This window comes from Corapipo altera, unplaced genomic scaffold (genome assembly GCF_003945725.1).
Source record: "Corapipo altera isolate COAL_440 unplaced genomic scaffold, ASM394572v1 2b, whole genome shotgun sequence".
Taxonomy (NCBI): domain Eukaryota; kingdom Metazoa; phylum Chordata; class Aves; order Passeriformes; family Pipridae; genus Corapipo; species Corapipo altera.
The window spans coordinates 33,542,332-33,562,252 of record NW_020884874.1 but is presented as its reverse complement, the minus strand read 5'-3'; the positions used below and the strand labels follow the sequence as shown (position 1 = coordinate 33,562,252).

Sequence of the window (19,921 nt, the reverse complement as noted above, 5' to 3'; positions counted from 1 at the left end):
GGATAAAAATGACAATAAATATTGCAAATGTTTATTATGCCTTTCTATAAGAAAATATTTCTCATGCAGACGTATTCATCAATTGCTAGAATTTTTATTTTTAACAAAAAAAAAAGCCTCTGTCTTGAAAGACAAAATCGGGATATTATTTAATAATAACTTTATGAACTTTATGTAGGTAGAGACATACTAGCAGGAAAATAATTAGTTTCCTCTTAGAAGTTGTCTGTACCTTTTCTTACATGGAAAGAGAGTTTCAGTGAGGAAATTGTTAGTGTGCAATGTCACTGGGACATGTTCTGTAACATTTTAGAAAGGGCAGAGTATGCAGTGCTCCACCTCTTCATGTCCCTGACAACGTAAGACTAGTGTATTATGTATTTCTTTTCCACTAGACCCAAACAGAACTGAGCTGTATATATATTCAAGGCCATGGGACAATGCCTGTCTCTCTGCTGGGAACATTGTAATCCGAGGGTTATTAAGACTTGGCATGCGGAAGATTTAGACTTCTTTTACTAATAAGTTTGACCTTTATCTTTCAAATGTTCTTGACTGTCCTTGAACAGTTACCACTTTGCTGTGAAACTGAGTTTCCTTCTTATTTTTTAAGTTACAAGATCATTCCCTTTCTTCAACTTCGACATGCTGCACCTGGGTTGATATAGAGGTCTCACTAAGAGTTTTTTAAATTGTTACCTTTTAAATAGTGTTAAGGGTTGGATAATATGAAGTGGATTTAGCTACACTACGTAGTTTTATTTGGTTCTCAGTATATAATATGGGTAAACCGAATGAGATATTTTAATATTTTGAAAGCAATGGATTTTTAAAAAATCTATCTACTGCTTTTCTTTTCCTTTTTCCTTTTGCTTTTAAAATTTTCATTGTGTCAGAGGTGCCAAAGCACTGTGATACGTTCTTGATGTTGCTCTGCAGGGGCCTATTCAGTTCATGGTAGGCAATGTTTGGTACTCTTTTCTTTTTTTTACAGAGAAAATTCTATGTATAATGAGGAATATTCTACAATTCTGTCACTGTAGAATAAGTATAAAGAAACAGAGCTAGGACCATTTCTTAATTCCTTTGTGCTGTAGCGAGCCAGTCAGTAATATTCAAGGTGCAGTGCTTTTTCCTCACCTATTCTGGCTCCACTATTAAGCCAGGGTGAAACAAGAGCCCATGACACCCATTTGAGAAGTGTTTGATTAAATGCGAATGTTTATTGACTTCTCTTTCTCTGCAGAACGTATTTTGATAATATAGTTGCAATAGATTCTCTACTTGAACATATAATGGTAAGTTGTCCTTTTCACTTCTAAGTTTCTTAGTCATAGTTAATAAAGTCCTTCATTGTCTTTTCCTTGAAGACATTATGTCATTGAAATATGTGAGCTGTTTGTAATGGACATATAATACAAAGAATATTAACATGTCTATATGAAAAAGGTGGTGAAGGTCAGCTTCAGTTCACAGCTTTCATAAGTAATGAAACATGACTGTCTCTGAACTAAATAGTTTCTATTGTGTTTCAGAGAAGATTTGAACGTTGTAACAGAAAGACTTCTGGTTTTCTTTTTATTTCAGCTTGTTGTATTGATTCCTTCTTCCTAAATTCAATTTGCTACATGCTGCAAAGCACTGCTGAAGAAGTTACTGTCTGTAGCAAGGACTAGAGGTCAAACATTACTGCTAGAGTATTTGTTCCAGTTGCTAAATGAGATGTGTAAGGCATCACATCCCTTTGCTTTTCAAAACTACACCCATAGCTAGAGTTACAGTCAGTCAATGTTTTATAGAAACCACTACAGCAAGTGCTTAGTTATTTCCATTGAAATAACTAATTAGTGAATTAAAGTACAGTTCAGAAGCAGATTATAATAAATTTTGAATTCAGAATTGTTTCCTGAATAGTGTTTAGAAATGCATATGGACTGGTTGTTTGTAGCACATTTTGAGTGTTTGATGTATAAATTATACTTTTTAGCTTTAGGTCTATTTGCATTAATGCGAAATGAAATACTTTGTGATTTTATTTTTTTTTTAAAGACAAAAGAAAAGAGGTGGGGGAGATCATTTGTATGAAAGTCTTGTGAATCCCTAAGACATGTTATGTGCATACATTGGACATCAAGATGTTGTCACCCTTTTTCTCTAACTGAATGACTAGGTAGCTATTATATTCAAAGCTGAGCAGGATCCACCTCAGATCATGCTCTACCATGCAGCTACTATACATCATGAACAGATAAGAAACATAGGAGACCTACTGAATTGAGTAGAGCAGGTTCTTGAGCCTGCATATGGCATCTTATGTTAGCACAGTGAGCCTTGTTTGATTTTGGTCTACTCTTTCCTCTTCTTCTCAGGAAGGCCATTGTATGTCTGAGAAATATTTCAGTGAAGATCTTCTGTGTTCCCAGGACAAGATTCTGTTCTGACACGCAGTGCTCCTGGCAGTTATTTTCACAAAGATAAAACTTGTTGTTTCAAAGTATGATAGAGACCACACAAGTCTATTGCTGTACTGTGGTACTTTCTTGACTATGGCTGATACCTTTTAGGCTTGGTTAGTTCACGTAAAATTACTAAACCTCAGCTTTTGTACAAGTACTGTCCCTGGCATTAGGAGGGTGCAGGCATTTCCCATGGGAAATCCATACACAGGACAATCCATAATGAGACTTCTAATCACAGAATCACAGAGTCACAGAATATTCTGAGTTGGAAGGGACTCACAAGGATTATTTATTCATTGTTATTTTTTACAGGCATACTTAGTTTGTTAGAAACAAACACTCCCCTCTCTTTTACATCTGTCTTTGCTAGATATTCAATACCAATACATTTGCACTGAAGATAAAGTCAAAAAACCAAAAGTGTTCTTAGGTCTTGGTATAACTTATCTATTTAAAATCAAGTCAAGATGAATTGTATCAAAACATAGAAGAAGGAAAGGTACTATTTTGAAAAGCCTTCCTTGCACTTGAAAAATAATTTAATAGGAAAGCCTATTTTCTTTTAGCAAATATTCAAGTCTCTAAAGATATTCCTGCATTTCTCAAAGAGAAGAACACTTTAATTTGAAAAACAATATCAAATAAGGCTTTAATTTTGAATTGTCTCCTCAAAGATTGCTCCTTTGAACAGATTTCCATAGTGGATAATTTCTCAAAACTTTTATCTTGCAGTGACTGAGGTTTTTATCAGATAAATGACTGAAGATAATCTAACTCATGACCATTAACTCTGCTTTCATTTTTTGTCTGTAGATATATGCAAAAAACCTGGTGAATGCAGATAGGTGTGCACTCTTCCAGGTTGACCACAAAAATAAGGAGCTGTATTCAGACCTTTTTGATATTGGAGAAGAAAATGATGGAAAACCTGTCTTCAAGAAGACCAAAGAAATAAGGTAAGAATAGCTAGCAGAAGAATGCAGCTTCATTGTAACTACAGACATGCAGGCATTTTATTACCCAGTTTCTGTGCCTATCTGCAGGTACCCTGACAATACTTGTCATACTGTGATATCATTCCCACCAGGACCCGCCTCCAGAAGGTAGTACTTCTGGGAATGACATTGCAGTGCCATCGAAACAACGTCTCTGAAGCTATAACGTCACTCCTGGAAATGCCGTCTTCCGGAGGCGGTCCTTTTGGAAATCATGTTGGGAAAAAAACAGAGGTGTTCTGAGGTAGGTAAAGGTGCAGGTAATGGTGCACCTAATCCGTAGTCTGCCAATTTGGGACTTTTTTCCCAAGAGAGCTCTCAAGAGGAATTGAAATTGGTGTGATTCAAGCACACCCAAAGCAAGGAAATCACAATTGGTACTTCTTATGGATGGACTAGACAAATGTAGAATGACGTATGGACTGGTCATTGGTTTTAAAGATTTCAAATTCAGTAATTTAGATTTATTTTTCTCGTGTGATTTTAGATTATTTTGAAACTTTAAAAAAATTTTTATACTGAAGTATTATTGAAGTGGTGAATTTGAAAATGTGTATGGCCCGGTAATGACTACACAGGATTTTCTGCCTAAAATTTATGCATATTTCTGTTTCCTGCCACAGTTATATAATTCTTAGACTTATGTACTTTTTAAAAGAAAGAAGAAAATGAACAAAGTCAATATGTAATTTTTCACTTTTCAAAAATTATGAGTCCTTAACAGATACAGATCAATATTTTCAAAGGCACACAGGTTTCAAACCTGTAAATTCTTAAAAGGAAAGAAGTGTGTGACTAAATATTTTGCACTAAAATTTTGCTAAAATATTCAGCATGGATTTTATCAGAACTTTTTTCATTTCCTCCTTATACTTTTAAAGTTCTGGGCCAATATGAAATGTGATTCATGTTGTTGCTTAAACTCCTTTAGACAAACTTATTCCCACTTACTACTGTGTGAGTGAGAACAGAAGGAGTCAAAATTGGTGCAATTTGGGTACTGACAAGCAAGCAGGTACTGTAAATTAAAGAAGTTGACCTGCTCTAACATACACTTTCATACTCCTTGATAATTGTTTTTATTGTTTATATCTTTCTGTCTTTTCTGTATGTTATTGAAGTGTTGATACTGAGTGCAAAGGTGTGAGCTATTTCACAGGTGCTGTATACTGAAAGTGGAGTGCAACTTAAATATCTGTAAGAAAGTGACACTGAGTCATCAGGAAGGAGACTTAAGTTGGTGTGATGTACTTATCATAAGAAGCAACAGAAAATAACTTAAAGTCAGGTGTGCAGGGTGAAATCCTGATAGCTTTATCACTAACTTTGATGGGGACCAGGGTACTCTCAGGGTACAGTTACATTTCAAAGTGTTCCACATACAATTCTTTCTACATATTTTTACATATTTTTCTCCATTAATTCTGTTCTGTTTGTATTTAATAACTGCTTTGGGTCAAAGAATTGAAAATTATTTCCTCACCAGACAGACTTGTAGATTTTTCTGATTCAACTCAGGAATATATTTGTTGTGTTTAACTTCCTTGTGGTGATTAAGGGATGCAGTTAGTATCATGGCATTATTTCAGTGTTATGAAACAAGCTAGTTATTCCGAAGTCTACATGGCAAATGCATATCATCTTTAGCTTTGAAATTTCCAGTTGTCTTTTTCCAAATTTTATTTTACCGAATCCACACACACACGCCACCTGAAGAAACAAGCTCCATGTTACCCGTGTTGTGTCTAGAGAAAAAATGAATATATAAAAGTGATAATAAAATCAATACCTTGTAAAGATAAATAGAAGTCTCAGATTCTGTACAAATGTTACGTTTATTAGGGATAACGCTCAGGGTTATTGAAGATTTTGAATTTTTGTCGCTAAAATGGTCATATAATAAAATGTCTTGTACTGAACTATCTAGTTATATAAAATGTTTTCAGAAAGTATCTATTAGTTTGTGCTTTTTTATTTTATTATGTACTACTATTTGTTGTCTTGTAAAATTTTTCTCCCAAAAGCAACAAAATGGTGCTGTCTGGGAACAAATACCCATTACTGTGCCTGAGACAGACTCCACTGGAAAAATGTTTTTTCAGGTAGCTCATATTGTGACTGATACACATTTTTATTTTCTCCAGATTTTCTATAGAAAAAGGAATAGCTGGTCAAGTGGCAAGAACCGGAGAAGTCCTTAACATCCCTGATGCCTATGCAGATCCACGCTTTAACAGGTAGGATGCTGTTTGTGGGAGGGGAAGATAGCTCATCAGACCTTTTAGTTAAATTGACCGCCTAAATTTCATATTCATATGCATTCATGGAGCTGTGATTCTCTGATGAGGAGGCAACCTGCTTTAGACATCATAGATATTTTTAAGATACAAATAAAAAGTGTTATTTTTATCAAATATAAATATAATGGAGAAAAATTTATTGAGATTGTTGCCAACTTTCATTATTAGTTTCCCTGTGATGTGATTAATTTCAGGGGAGAAAAACCAGTTCACTGACAAATAGCACTCCTAAAAATATTTAAATGTTCTTTGAGTTTATGAAAAAACTTACTCTATGTTTGAGGAAATATTATTTTTTTACCTTGAAAATGGAGATTAAAGGATTAAAAAGTTCTTTCTAAGTGTGACACAGTAGATGGAAATATTTGAGGGCTTTGGAGGTGAAATTCTTGGATGTACTAGTTACAACTACTTTGAAACGATTCAGTATATTGTTCATCAACATTTCTGAGAATCACGGAATAGATATTAATTAATAATACTAATTATTTTCTCTTTTTCTTTCTCTTTTATGGCTTTCCAGAGAAGTAGACCTCTACACAGGGTACACAACCAGAAATATCCTGTGCATGCCTATTGTAAGCCGAGGAAGTGTAATAGGTGTTGTGCAGATGGTGAACAAAATAAGTGGAAGTGCCTTCTCTAAAACTGATGAGAACAACTTTAAAATGTTTGCCGTCTTTTGTGCTTTAGCCTTACACTGTGCTAATGTAAGTTTTATTTACAGTTTTTTAAGCTGTTAGTTATAATGGGAATAGTTAGGTGTTTTGATGTTGCAGATTATTAAAATTATTCATAATTTGTTTCATTGAATTAACAAGAAAACAGGAATCATTGAATTCCTTGCTGAATAATTCTATTTTAAGAGGATGATAGGGATTAATTTGATCCTTTTTGAAGTAAGCATACTCTGGAAACATCAATTTTGAGTAGCTAAAGTGAGAGAGCAAGCTCTGAAATGTGAATAGTATCTGTCCTCTCTTTTCCTTTAGAAAGTATGATTCTTATTTACTTTTATAAGTTCAGATTACATGTTTTACAAATTTAACTGTGGGATGGAGTTGCTATGTATTCTCTCAATTCCATATGCTTAATACTCAGAGATCAATTTATACCTTTATATGCTATGGTATATACTCATAATTATCTGTACTTCTAGAAAAGAGCGGATAGCTTTTTTTGTCCTCAAACCCTTTACCCTCTCAAAAATTACTATTCCTGTAGGATACATAGACATTTAATGATTATTACTATAAATATAAAAATACAATAAATTCTATGAAAATGCAATGCAGAAAAACTGTGTATTCATGGGAGGTAAGATACAATGCAATGCCAGTTAAGCCTGGTGATTTACATTAAGTGATTTTACCAACATCATGTTGTTGGTACACTGGGGCAGAAAATTTTACTAACGGTTAATTAAAGTCGTTTCATACTGCTCAATGCAAGTAGAAAGGCCTGCATATAAATTACACTTCAGACTTTGCAATCACCCAGTTGTGTGTGAATTCACTCTTTTCAGATGGTGAATGTTACTGTTCAGGGCACACTGCTCCAGAGGATTGTTTTAGTAATAACTTATGTCCTCACTTGTTTACAAACCATGCCATGCTGCAATAACTCTCTGAACATCTCAATAATTAACTGTACTTATATTTCATATTGCATAATAATGTAGGCATGATAAACATCTCACATACTTTTTACTGTGCACAGGTAGTAGTAATTTGTACCAATTAATAGCTGAATTCATGCAGTGGCAGAAAATATGAATTGTGCCCTGTTACCGGTTTTCTTTCTGTTAGCATTTTGCAAGGGAATTAGCTCTGTTTCTGACTCCTGGACTTGGATTCTCTTTCCTGGGAGAGCTCACATGCAGTGGAACGTCAGCTGAGCCTTAGATGTTTACCCAAATGAGCAGATGCAGAATGATGCGATAGAAGGCCTAGTTTTCCAGAAGTACTGAATTTCATATAATCTGTCACTTTTCTAATGTGTGAAGTTGTGCAGCCAAAAGCACTAACATTTTTGCAGATGTGTGTTTTAATAATCGGTGCTTGAATACAGGAATTTTTTTCCTTTAGTAAAATTTCACATTCATAAATGACTTCCCTTTTTCAGATGTACCACAGAATTCGTCATTCAGAGTGTATTTACCGTGTAACAATGGAGAAGCTGTCCTACCATAGTGTTTGTACAGCAGAAGAGTGGCAAAACCTCATGCACTGTACACTGCCTCCACATATTTATAAAGAAATTGAGCTGTAAGTATTTTTCTTATATAGCAGCAATTGTATCTTGTATCAACCTGGTAAAAAGACAGGGGTTTTTTCCTATTTGTAGTGGAGTGTTGTGTAGGAAGCACATTTAATATTGAACTATCACAATATCATGGATGTTTATCTCTGGCTTTCTTAATTATACTTAATGACCCATGAACAAAATTTATCTTTCAAAGATATAAAATAATACCTACTCAGAATGGTAGCATTTTCCACAGGCATTGGTAGGTACAGTAGTTGCTTTAATCATTAGTTGTTATCTAGGATTTTAGAACTGAGCTTTCATTCTGATAATCCCAAGTCATGGTCAACTCAGACCCAGAGAGCAGGCTGAGGCTGAACATGGACCAAATGCCTGATGTCATTCCCTTGGATATGTTTTAGAATAGAACACGTGCATCCTAGCTTGTTCCTAGGATGTTCTGGGTTGTGTGTTTTTGGGGTTTGGGTTGGGAATTGATGTAAGAGATGTTTGGGTTTTTTGTGAGTTTCAAGTATGTATGTGTGTTTACACCTGCTTGTGCTTCTTGAAGGAGGGGAAAATGATAATTCAGGGTTATGAATCCCAAGTGCTAGAGTTTAGAGTTGAAGCCTAAATTTAGAGGAGGACTTTCCATCCAGCCTCTTAGGCTTTCTCTGACATAATTCAGTTATTTTTGGCTCTCCAGTATCCGCTGTGTGCTGAAGATGTACCTCTATCTGTATTTTATTAGTCAGTGCCCACTCAATGTAACAATGCAAGTCATCATATTTTTTAGTCAGTCTTTCCGGTCCAGGACAGTAAATTCTACTCTAGTGACCAGGTGCCTAAAGTCAGCTACTGAGTCACAAAATCTAAGTTGCCTTTGTAAATCTAATCTTTCACACTTGTTCACTTGTGTTCAGCGCTGAGCGTTGTAGCTGTGACCGAACAAAGCATGTGAGCCTGTGCTTAACAGAGAATGCTTAAAGTTCATTACATGCTGAAGTGATTTACTGGAATGCCAGCAGCTTGCAGGATTACACCCTAATAAAAGCTTACTCTTTGCAATACAATTTCTTGTACTTTGTTAGGTGATATTATATAACCCACCTCCTCATAAAAAATGAATTTTACTTGTAAAGATGACAGGTTTCATTCTAAATTACATTAGCATCCTCTAGTTCAAGCAATCTGAATACATTTAAGCATTTTCCAAGCAATTCAGCTACCTTCAGCTGTCTCACACCTGCTGTGCTGTTCATTATGACACATTACAAGCAAGTGGTTAGCTGAGTTCCAGGGAGAGGAAATAGAGGACTTGAAGCACAGAAGGCACAGGGAAAGGGTTAATAAATAGAAGGACAAACAGTTCTGCTGTCCCAAGTCCCTAATGTTAGGCCTAAATATTGATATCAGGAGAGGGGAGAAGTCTTCAGCTGATGAAACATAAAAAATATGTTATAAATGTTTAATTTTTTAAGTTTCATTTTGATTTCTATTAGCCAGTAAAATTGATTTTTTCACTCTATCAAAATTAAAGCAAGTCTTACACAATTTGCAACAGAAATTATTGAAAAAGAAGGCCAGTAAATATATTATTAGAGACACCATGTTTACAATTCCTGGGAGAAAAGACTGAAATGCTTTAGGAGGTCCTGTAAAGCCTCATCATCCCCGAGATTTTTTTGTCTATTACTTAAATAATGGATCCCTAAATAAAGATATATGTTTCTGTTAACTAAACAAAGCCAAAGGCTAACAGTTGGGCACTATCATAAGGGTATTTTCCAACCTAAATGATTAAATGATTCTATGATCCTATGAGCGTAGTTCCATTGACCTTAGCAGAAATGTATAACTCAATATTACTGGAAAATACAGCCTGTAAATTCAGTTTTCTGTGTGTATCCAGAAACAAGTGAAAGTTGCTGCATATGCATTACCTAGTCATTTTCACCTGCTTTTAGTAAGAATGTAAAGGTGTTTGTCTTTACTAAGCTGAAACTTTCTTCTTAGATACCATTTTGATATCAGTCCATATGAGGATGTCTGGCCTGCCATTTTTGTCTACATGGTTCACCAGTCCTGTGGGACAGCCTGGTATGAAGTATATGATCTATTGCTTCAGTTGTGTTATTTCTGTGGGGGTTTATTTATGAATAAATTTTGATGTAATTATTTTCTAATTCAAGGTCTACTTTCTTTGACATTTATTTACTATGTCTATTCTGTACAGGGATGTAATTAGCAAGCTGAATTTTCTGTCCTAGCTTCTTGGTCTCCAGTTAATAAAATCTGTGAACAGTCAGGTTAACGAACTCATGATATCATCCAAACAGTTGTCCTTCCAATGTATAGAAGCATTGTTTGGTTCTGAGATGAGATTGTTTTTCAGACAGAAGATGGTGAAGACATTAAAGGCATTCTTGCAAAAAAGGAGAGAAGGATTGTAAACACAGATTTTTCAAATATATAGTTGCTGAAATTAGTAGACTATATGGTAAAAATAAACCAAGGTTAGATCTTATCTTGCTAAATAAATCAGTTATTTGCATAGTTGTGCATTAATTATGGAAGTGAAATACTTTCAAAGTAAATGCTTCATTTATTGACCTTTCTCTCAGTGTCCATTATCATTATTAAGATCAATAGTCTCTTGGCTAAGTATGTCCCATTGCTGAAAGAAAGGAGCTACTCCGAATTATGGAAAAAAATCTGTAGGTGGTCAGTTGAAAGGGGAAGTATCTCCCTACAAAAGGGAGCAACATTTGGGAAACATTTGCTGGTGCTTCATTTTATCTTACTAACTGGGTGGGTCTTTCTGTCTTCCTCAGTGGAAGTGGGTGACTCTTCTAAATACAGTTCTCTACTGCTCAGTGTATTTAGATTGTTTCCATTGCTGACTGAATGGCTGTGGATGCAGGATTGGGGTTCAGATTTTCAGCTAGGTTCTGTTCTCTTCCCTCTCTGACTCCCAGTCTTTTCCTTTCAAAGTGTGACTTCAATGAGAAAGAATTGATATCTAATTGATGTTTTTCAAATTAATCTCAGCTTTCACATATAAAGTTAAAGAAACAAAAATGAGGAAAATATTTGAAAAAGAGGCTGTTGGGACTGGACTTGTATTTAATTTCTGAAAGAACAAAACTTCTCAACCCTTTGAAACAAATACAAATATTTGAAGACTAAAATTTGCTTTTTAGTATATTGAGGAGTAAGGTTGTGCCTTTAAGTATTTACCTATAAAAGGTATAATTGTCCTGTCCAGAGTGGATTTCAGACAAAAGTCTATAATACCCACTACATTTTCTTTGCTCCTTTGAAGAAATAATATTTTACTGCTTCAATCAAGTATACAAAATACAGCATCAGAGGAAGTAATAGTGTTCTATGTTGAAACATCATTGATAATGGTTTTCCCATTAGCTATAACTGTAATATTATGTGATAACCATTGAATTGATATTGGATGTAAATGGAAGTTACTATTGTGATATTCTGAATTATGATGTACTACTTTAAACAATAGTTCTATGAATTATTCTAGAGCTTCTGACTTTCTAGAATTAAAAAAAGAAAACCTAAAGCTTTTTGAAAGACAATATGCCTCTGGTTTTACTTATGTCTGACTAAAGATAAGAATAATAATGACCTTGCTCAGCATATAGCTATAGAAATATGTATTTCTATAGAATTGGCTCCACTCAGTATGTATGTTTATATTTTTAAATATAGCTTGGAGATATTCAGCTTTTTTTTCTCAGCTCACATGTACTGCAAAACTACAACATTAGTACCACTTTCCTGATATACCCAAGAAATTATCAAAACATGGAACATAAAAGGAAGTCAAATCCCAGTAACGGGAAAAAATGAGAGTAAGGGAAAACTGATCTTTTTATGAGATGAAAAGTCAATGATCTAGGACTCTGGCACCTGCAGTTCAATTCTGGACTCAAGTTTAATTTTCCTTTTTCACCCCAGGCCGCTCAGATGAGGTACTTTAGAAAATGTTATCTGATACCTAATCTGTGCCTGAATTTCCTATCTGTAAACAAAAAGTATTTAGCTTTCCTTTCAAAGGAACATTGGGAGATGAAGTCTAGTAAAGGCTATGCAGAACTCTGGCACTACATGTGAACTCTCTCAAAGGTGTTTTTGATGAGCACATAAGCCAAACATAACAAAAACTTTATTACTTTTTATTATTACCTTAGTGAAAACACTCTTATTCCTCAATTAATTTTCTTTGTCTATATTAAAAGCAAAAATATATCAGAAAATCTTGTAAGAAATAATCTCCTAATTGCTATAGTTTTGGGCATTTATATGAGTGACCGGCAGTTACTTAGCAAAATGTTTTTTGGTGAGAAGTGAATTAACAATGAAATGGGAATTTCAGTTCTGTTTGGCCAAACTGGAAAAAAAAAAATCTAAAAGTATTGGAAAAAGAATATCTTCCTTTTTTCACAATTTCAACAATGGAGCATTTCTATGTAAACAGGTTGATTTCTGCTGTGTCCTTTGCTTAAAAAAACCTGAATTTTCTGCTTTGATCACTATTGAAAGAAATCACACTTCAAGTTTCTGAGAGCAGGGAAGGTTATGCAGTTGTGTTGACTGAGCTGGGTAGCATGACTTATGTTCCTGAACAGATTAAACTGAGACCATTGCAGGTATCCACACTCGGGGAGGCTCAGGGGAGACCTTATCACTCTCTACAACTCCCTGAAAGGAAGTTGTAGCCAGGTGGGGGTCGGTCTCTTCTCCCAGGCAACCAGCAGTAGGACAAGAGGGCATGGTCTTAAGATGTGCCGGGGAGGTTTACGTTGGATATTAGGAAGAAATTTTTTACAGAGGGAGTAATCAGACACTGGAATTGGCTGCCCAGGGAGGTGGTGAATTCACCATCCTTCGAGATTTTTAAGATGACACTGGATGTGACCCTTAGTGCCATGGTCTAGTAACTACAAGGGTGTTGGATCAAGGGTTGGATCAAGGGTTGAACTTGATGATCTTTGAGGTCTTTTCCAACCCAGTTGATTCTATGATTCTGTGATTCTACAAATGACTCTTCATGTCATTCAATGAGTCATCCACAGTGAGAGTACTTTAGCAAGAAAAGTAAATCAAAGAGCATCTTTTCTCCTTTGTTGGTTATTTTTCCTGTTCTTATTTCTTGTCTCTGACCAAATTAATTTCTTCCTAGCTTTGAACTTGAAAAGCTGTGCCGATTTACTATGTCTGTAAAGAAGAATTATCGCCGTGTCCCCTACCACAACTGGAAGCATGCAGTTACCGTTGCACATTGCATGTATGCCATACTACAGAACAACCAGGGGCTTTTCACTGATCTAGAGGTAGGTGACGGGATGGTATCAGTTACTACACCTCATCAGAGCTATCAGCTCTCATACAAGTACATTTTCTAAGCTAGAGTTCTGTTGTTGGCTTGGGCAGAGCATATGTTAAGGTCCCTATAGAAGAATGGATGTGAGTAGAGAGGTTGAGGAAGGAGAATTAATCGGATTCCTAATTCTAGACATATTTTTCATGTCTGTTCCTGAAAAAGCTGTGGCAGATTTGCTGTAAGTCCATATCCAAGTTTTGAGGTTCTCCCTGCCCACTTACAACCACAGACTTTAATACTTAAACTAAGTGTTGGATCTCTTCTGAGGGAGGGAAACACTCTGGATATTGGATCCTGTGGAGTCTGGGGGATCCTGAATAGAAGGACAAGGGTTGCAGAGATGGTTAGTGTATGTGAGTAAAGGAGAAGAGTCAAACTTTAAATTAAATCACTAACTGGAAAAGATATAATAATAAAATGGAAGGCTTAGAATGTTAATACACAGTATAAAGACTTGTCACTTGTTTTTCTTCTGATTTATGGTAAGTATAACTGGGAGTGCTGTCTCTTAGTAATGTTACATGAAACTTCTAACTGGGAGAACCTGTTTTCAGCTGTGTATAACTCTGACAAATACTAGTCATTTGGACTGTAATTTTCCAAGCTCTGTTAACTTCCTTAAGCTGATTCATTTGGGAAAATTTCAGTCAAAATTGTTTGGCTCTTTTAAGGAAACGTGCTAGTAGAAATATGAAAATGGTCTTGGCAAAGCTATACAAGTTTGGAAAAAAAAAAATCAGTATTCTTTTAACAACAAAATCTGTGAAGAGGAGCCTCAGGGAATATTTAAAGCTCCGATAACACTTAGTAGTAACCAAGTAGCAAGTCCATCTCTTTGGAGATGCAGAGTAAGAAAGAAAGGAGAGCAAAAGAGACAGCTGCTAAGAGAGATGGAAACAGTCTTTGTTCCCTGAAAGTCCAACCAGCCTTCATCTGTTTGAGTGTCTTATACCAGCCTATATTCCAGCTCTTTCAAGCAGTCTCCTTTTTTGGTACTGCAGATGAATCCAACAAGAATACAGGACACTGCTGAAGGAAAGTTTGGGGAACTAGGATGGGTTGGTCCTTGGTGAGGGATGATGACATGAAAACCAGTACACTTCAAGTTGGAAAGAGAAGTATGAAATACTGTAAGGGAGACATTGATCTGCAGATAAATAGATTCAGCAGTTTGCAATGGTCAAAGAACTGGGATCCAAACAGGGACGATGGGTACAAAGTCAAGAGCACTGTGATACAGCATTGTCTAATCCTGAAGGACTGACAAAAATGACTTCCTGAGACATGGAGACTGGGACAAGCTTGTTACTGCATGGCTTCAAGTGATAGAGGTGTGTGTTATGTTCCTAAGAGTTCCACTTCTCCTGAGGATCTGTGTGGACATGGGCTGCTGCATCATCTGGGTTTTTTACGTACTTTTTAGAAATGTACTTCACAAGTTGCAATATTGAAAAGACATCATTCAAAATAAAAGTGAATGTCTCAAAATCAGAAATAGAGTTACAGTTGCTGCAAACTTATTTCTACACATTGTATATTTATAATAATATCTTTAGTTACATCGTTGTTTGCTATTTTTCCTCAGACTCATATCTGTTAGTGCAGCGTAGAGGTTGGATGTTGCTCGCATAATGGGTGGTTAATCAGTGTTCTTTTTCTGCCTGATTTTATAGCCTTATCCTTGTTTACTGAATACTCATCAGAACAAACTATAAGACAGCTCTTAGGTCTGTAAAGATATTTTCATGATACTCCGTTCTGACAGTGACAAATTCACGAACATTAATGAATTTGTTTTTAAAACACACCTGCTGTGTGAAAACCTTTTGCAAGACTTCATGTATTTTGTGTGTTGAAAGAGAGATTTCAGGGATTCCATTTCTCCAGGATATTAAGAGTTAATTAAATAAAGAAAAGTCAGTTACTGTCTTTGTTTGCAATTGTCATTGTCCAGCAATTGTGGCACATATTAGTGACTTCCTAGAAAAAATTTCAAGTAGGAGACTTGGTCAGCGTCTTTGAGGAGTCTTGCAGAAGCAGGTCTGGGATTGAACTTCGGTGCAACTACCTTCTCTGGGAGATCATACACCTTATATATTTCTTCTAACTCAATAACTGTGCTTGTTACTGTTTTAATAAAAATGATGAGGATTCAGTGGATGACCAGACTGTTTAAAATGCAGATTTCTTCTGAAGAGGAGTCCATCCAATAGTATGTAATTGTGCAGCAATCTTTTTTAAATGCATAATATATAAAAGGTTTGAATTACAATTGGACCAAGAATTTTAATTCAGCATGTCCTCACTGTCATGTTTCTCACAATTTTAAGGATATCTCTCCATGTGCTTTTTGAAGGCAGTGCATGATGCAACTTCTACAGTATTTTGGGTAGAGAGTGACATCTAGGGGCAGAAAATACATCCTGCTTTTCATGCTTATGTCAATTTTTTTTTGTAGCGCAAAGGTCTTTTAGTTGCATGCCTGTGTCATGACCTGGATCACAGAGGTTACAGCAACAGCTATCTTCAGAAATTTGATCACCCCTTAGCTGCTCTCTATTCCACGTCAACAATGGAACAGCACCACTTCTCGCAGACTGTGTCCATCCTGCAGGTAGGATTACTGAAATTGTATCTTCTGTGCAGGAGAGTCCAGTGGCAAAAATAGGAATCACATAATTACCCAGTAGATTTTCTGAAGCATGCTTAATTTAGTGTCTGGACTGTAGTACTCATTTAGAAGAATGGAAGATTTATTACAGCAAGCCAGGTTTTACAATTAGCAATCCAAGCATTCAAAAATCATGTAAAACATAGCTTTCTCAAAATCTTGAGGTTATAAAAGGTATTGTGTATTTGAAGACCTTTGTTTATGGCCTTCCTTTGGAGATTTTAGCTTCTGGGTCAATGAGGCTTTTTCCTGTGACCATGTGGAATAGGAACTTTGAAAATGAAAAATCAGTTTCTCACTTACTTAGATATTTCCATCATATTGGACTGTGACAAAGTCTTCAACCATCCTGAAATTCTGAAAAAAACCTCAAATAGTGAGGGTTTTTTGCATGAGAAGCTTGAAAATATGCTGTAATAAATTCTGTGAACATTAAATGTGTGGCATGAAAGAGGAAATGTTAATTTTGCACGCATGAATATCGTAAACTTATTTCATTATGTTATCCTGTGCTTCTTTGTAACTCAACAATTTGAAATAAAAAAATGAATAAGGTAATATTCTGTGAAAGAGAGTTCCTAATATGAGGTCATGTGTTTGTTTAATGAAGACAAAACTACAAGAATGCATGCAGATACATTTTGGGAAATCTGTGTGCTATTGACACACAGATATTTTTTCATTAGTGAATTTTTTTTTTTTCAGTTAGAATAATGAGAACTCTCACTCATGAAACCAACAGCCAGTCCATAATATACTTGTGCTCAGTGGTTTTAGTTTACCGTGCACACACTCAATGCACAGCCTTACCATGCTACTGTGCCACTAATTCGTTGTTAACTTTTCTTTCTTTGTGGTCTTTCAGGGAAAAGATATTTATTTTCTTAAATACCTAATCAACTTTTAGGAAAAATACATATTCTCTCTGTTGTATTCAGAAGCACATCTTGTGATTATGGTTTTAGGTATCATACACATTTAATCACAGAATAGAAACTTTATCTCTGAATGTTCCTTCATGTAGGAGTCCTTCAGTGCTGGTATGGCATTAGATGTTTAGTGTTCATTCCTCATGTGAGTTTGTGCACAGTGAGCATGTTCCTCAGTCATTAACACTTCCCTGTCCAAACCATTTTGCATTTTTCCAGCAGAAATGTAGTAATCGATGAAAGTCCCATTTTCCAAGAAGGCAGGGAACCCTTTTCCTTCCCTGCTACTTCCTAGCCTTGCTGTTAGTGTGAGTCAGGAAAGGGGGATAAGTGGTCAAGGCTATAGAGTGGATTCAAGACACCACCTACCAAAGTACCCCATGGGTGGTAATTAGAAGCAAAGACAGATTAGAGCAGCGTTTTGGACTTTCTGTTTTTCATTTGAATCAAAAAGCCTTACTGAATTCCTGGACCCACCAAAATCTTAAGGGTTTATCTGGATGAGTTTTAATTTTACATTACTAACTTGCAGTACTTCTAACTGCTTGAAATTGCAGAGCTGCTTTGCTCATCCACTTGCAGTGGATAGAGAAGATTCTATTCACTAGCTTTAGCTCAGCAGGGAAAGAACAAAATCTTGGGAGTTGTACTTTGTATGTACTGCTCAAAAGCCTAAGTGACATACTCATAACTCACAGCTTCTGTCAGTACCTAACAGAATCAGTTCTTTTCTAGTAGTGTGAATAGAAGCTGTCACAGTGGTCTTTCTGAGAGTGCAGCTTCTAAAGCATAAGAGTAGAATCTAGAATAATTTAAATATTAGGACAAATTAGGACAAATCCTATTCTCATGGATTAGACAGCAAGGTTGGGGAGGAAAGGGTCCCCAAAACCATAAATCATGAAAACTGATAGTAGTAATTTCGTACTCCCAAAATGTTTATGATAGGTTAAAATGTTCTGAACTCTTTTTTTTTTAAAAAACACCACGTTTTGTGACTTAGGAATCTGTCAGAGGAGCATTGAGACACAGATGGATTGTATTTTCTATTAATTATTCCCAGTAAATCTACTCATCTAAGTAAAAATATTGGAAAGTGATGTTTACGTTCCAGATGGTGAAAGAAACCAAGCCTAATTGTACTGCAGAGGATTTATTTTGAGCAAATTATGTAAATGCTTGATGAAAATCAGGGAAACTTTTTATGAGCTTCAGCCCAAATGCCAATTAAATGTCAAAACATATCTGCATTTGATATATTTTAATAATATTTTCTGTTTCTGAATGTGCACACCTTGACATGGCTGGCTCATTCTTTCTCTGCTTCCTCTCAACAGTAGGAAGACTTTTGACAAGTTGTTTTCCAAATCTTAGAGACAACAAATAGTGTTGACTTTTCAAAATGTGATATCATCATGGCTAGGCTTCACGAACAAAGATTTGGGAAGGACTCTACCCACATTTGCTGCATAGCTTCTTGAGCTATCACAGTGCATGGATATTGTCAGTTAAATGCTCAATAATACATAGTGGAAATTGAAAAGGGACAACAGTGGTGTGTTGCCAGAACTTTCATAGTGGAAATCATTGTCTTTAGTTTATGAGTCAGTTAACTCAAGGTTGAGCAAATCAGCCTTTTCCCCTAGATGGTCCTATACATTAAAATAATTAACTTTATTTCTATACGGAGAATTATGTCAGTAGATGCATCAATTCTGGGCACATTTCATTTGGAACATTAGGAAAAGAAAATTATTTAGTACTTTCAACTTCTTTTCTTTAGCCATATTATATGTTATGCAGTATCAAAATTGTGCTAAAGTGAATCAGGCACTCAGTTTACCAACTTGACCATGCAGGACTCAGGACCAGGATTTGTCCACAAGTTTCCAAACTAACAGTCTAGACTGAGTCTGTGATACTTATAAATCAGAGAAGAAAAAGCTAGAATTTTTCTCTAGTAATACCTTTAGGCTTCAGAAGGAGCAGTCCCAAAAACAAATTAATGGTTTAGTCACAGGTTTTATTCTAGACAATATTTAAAAAGGAAAGATAAAAATGGGAATTTCAGGCTGTCAACATTTGAATTTGCATCTAAACTTGTCATTGGGCTGTAAAACCGTTGTAACCTGTCTGGTAAAGTAAAGACTGAAATCATCTCAGAATTAGAGCTTGTGCTTTTTATTGGTTTTTTACTTTTTCATAGCTGGAAGGGCACAATGTCTTCTCCAATCTGAGCTCCAGCGAATATGAGCAAGTACTTGAGATCATCCGGAAAGCCATCATCGCCACAGACCTTGCCCTGTATTTTGGAAATAGAAAACAACTTGAAGAGCTGCATCAGACAGGAGCATTAAACCTTAAGAACCAAGCACACAGGTGAAACTGCAAGCCAGTAGTAGATCCGTATGGCATTAATCGAGAGGGAGAAACCTTTTTTTTTTTTTTAATTGTCTCTGAACAGTAATTTTCTTATATATGTGATTTCTAAGATTAGCAGTGTGTAAAATTCCAAATATGTACCAAGGATTTCCATTGCTTTATATTTGCATCGACCCTGCCTTTGGGTATCATCTGCACAGTTCAGTGGCAGTCATCTGCAGAGGAAAGTTTAGTGCACAGGCAGTTAGGTGTTGGGGAAAAAAGCCTACTGCAGTAATTACTTTGTTTTATTTTTATGTCAATATTTTTATTATTCTGTCAACATGTTTTTTAGAGAAAAACTGTGGTCAGATCTCAACCTTTGGGATTTAAGATAGCTCTAAGATTTAAAAAATATAAAATATTCATATTCATATACATGACTCTCCACAAAAGCAAAACTGCAGTCTGGATGAGAGATGTATCTCATAACAGGCTTCATTAAAGCACCTATGCAGCCCTTCAGAGATTCTTTACTCAAAAGTGGAT

At 35.6% G+C, this 19,921-nt stretch overlaps 1 protein-coding gene across 3 annotated transcripts in view; it reads left to right on the top strand.

The window, feature by feature from the left end:
• Positions 1–19,921, top strand: part of PDE10A (phosphodiesterase 10A) — a 355,321-nt gene that overhangs the window by 317,854 nt on the left and 17,546 nt on the right. For all 3 annotated transcript variants that reach the window (XM_027633632.1, XM_027633637.1, XM_027633642.1), the window contains exons 10-18: positions 1,247–1,298; positions 3,273–3,415; positions 5,599–5,691; positions 6,278–6,464; positions 7,879–8,021; positions 10,018–10,101; positions 13,211–13,361; positions 15,870–16,025; positions 19,218–19,390. In XM_027633632.1, coding sequence (XP_027489433.1) covers positions 1,247–1,298; positions 3,273–3,415; positions 5,599–5,691; positions 6,278–6,464; positions 7,879–8,021; positions 10,018–10,101; positions 13,211–13,361; positions 15,870–16,025; positions 19,218–19,390 — 1,182 coding nt within the window. The remainder of the gene's footprint in view (positions 1–1,246; positions 1,299–3,272; positions 3,416–5,598; positions 5,692–6,277; positions 6,465–7,878; positions 8,022–10,017; positions 10,102–13,210; positions 13,362–15,869; positions 16,026–19,217; positions 19,391–19,921) is intronic.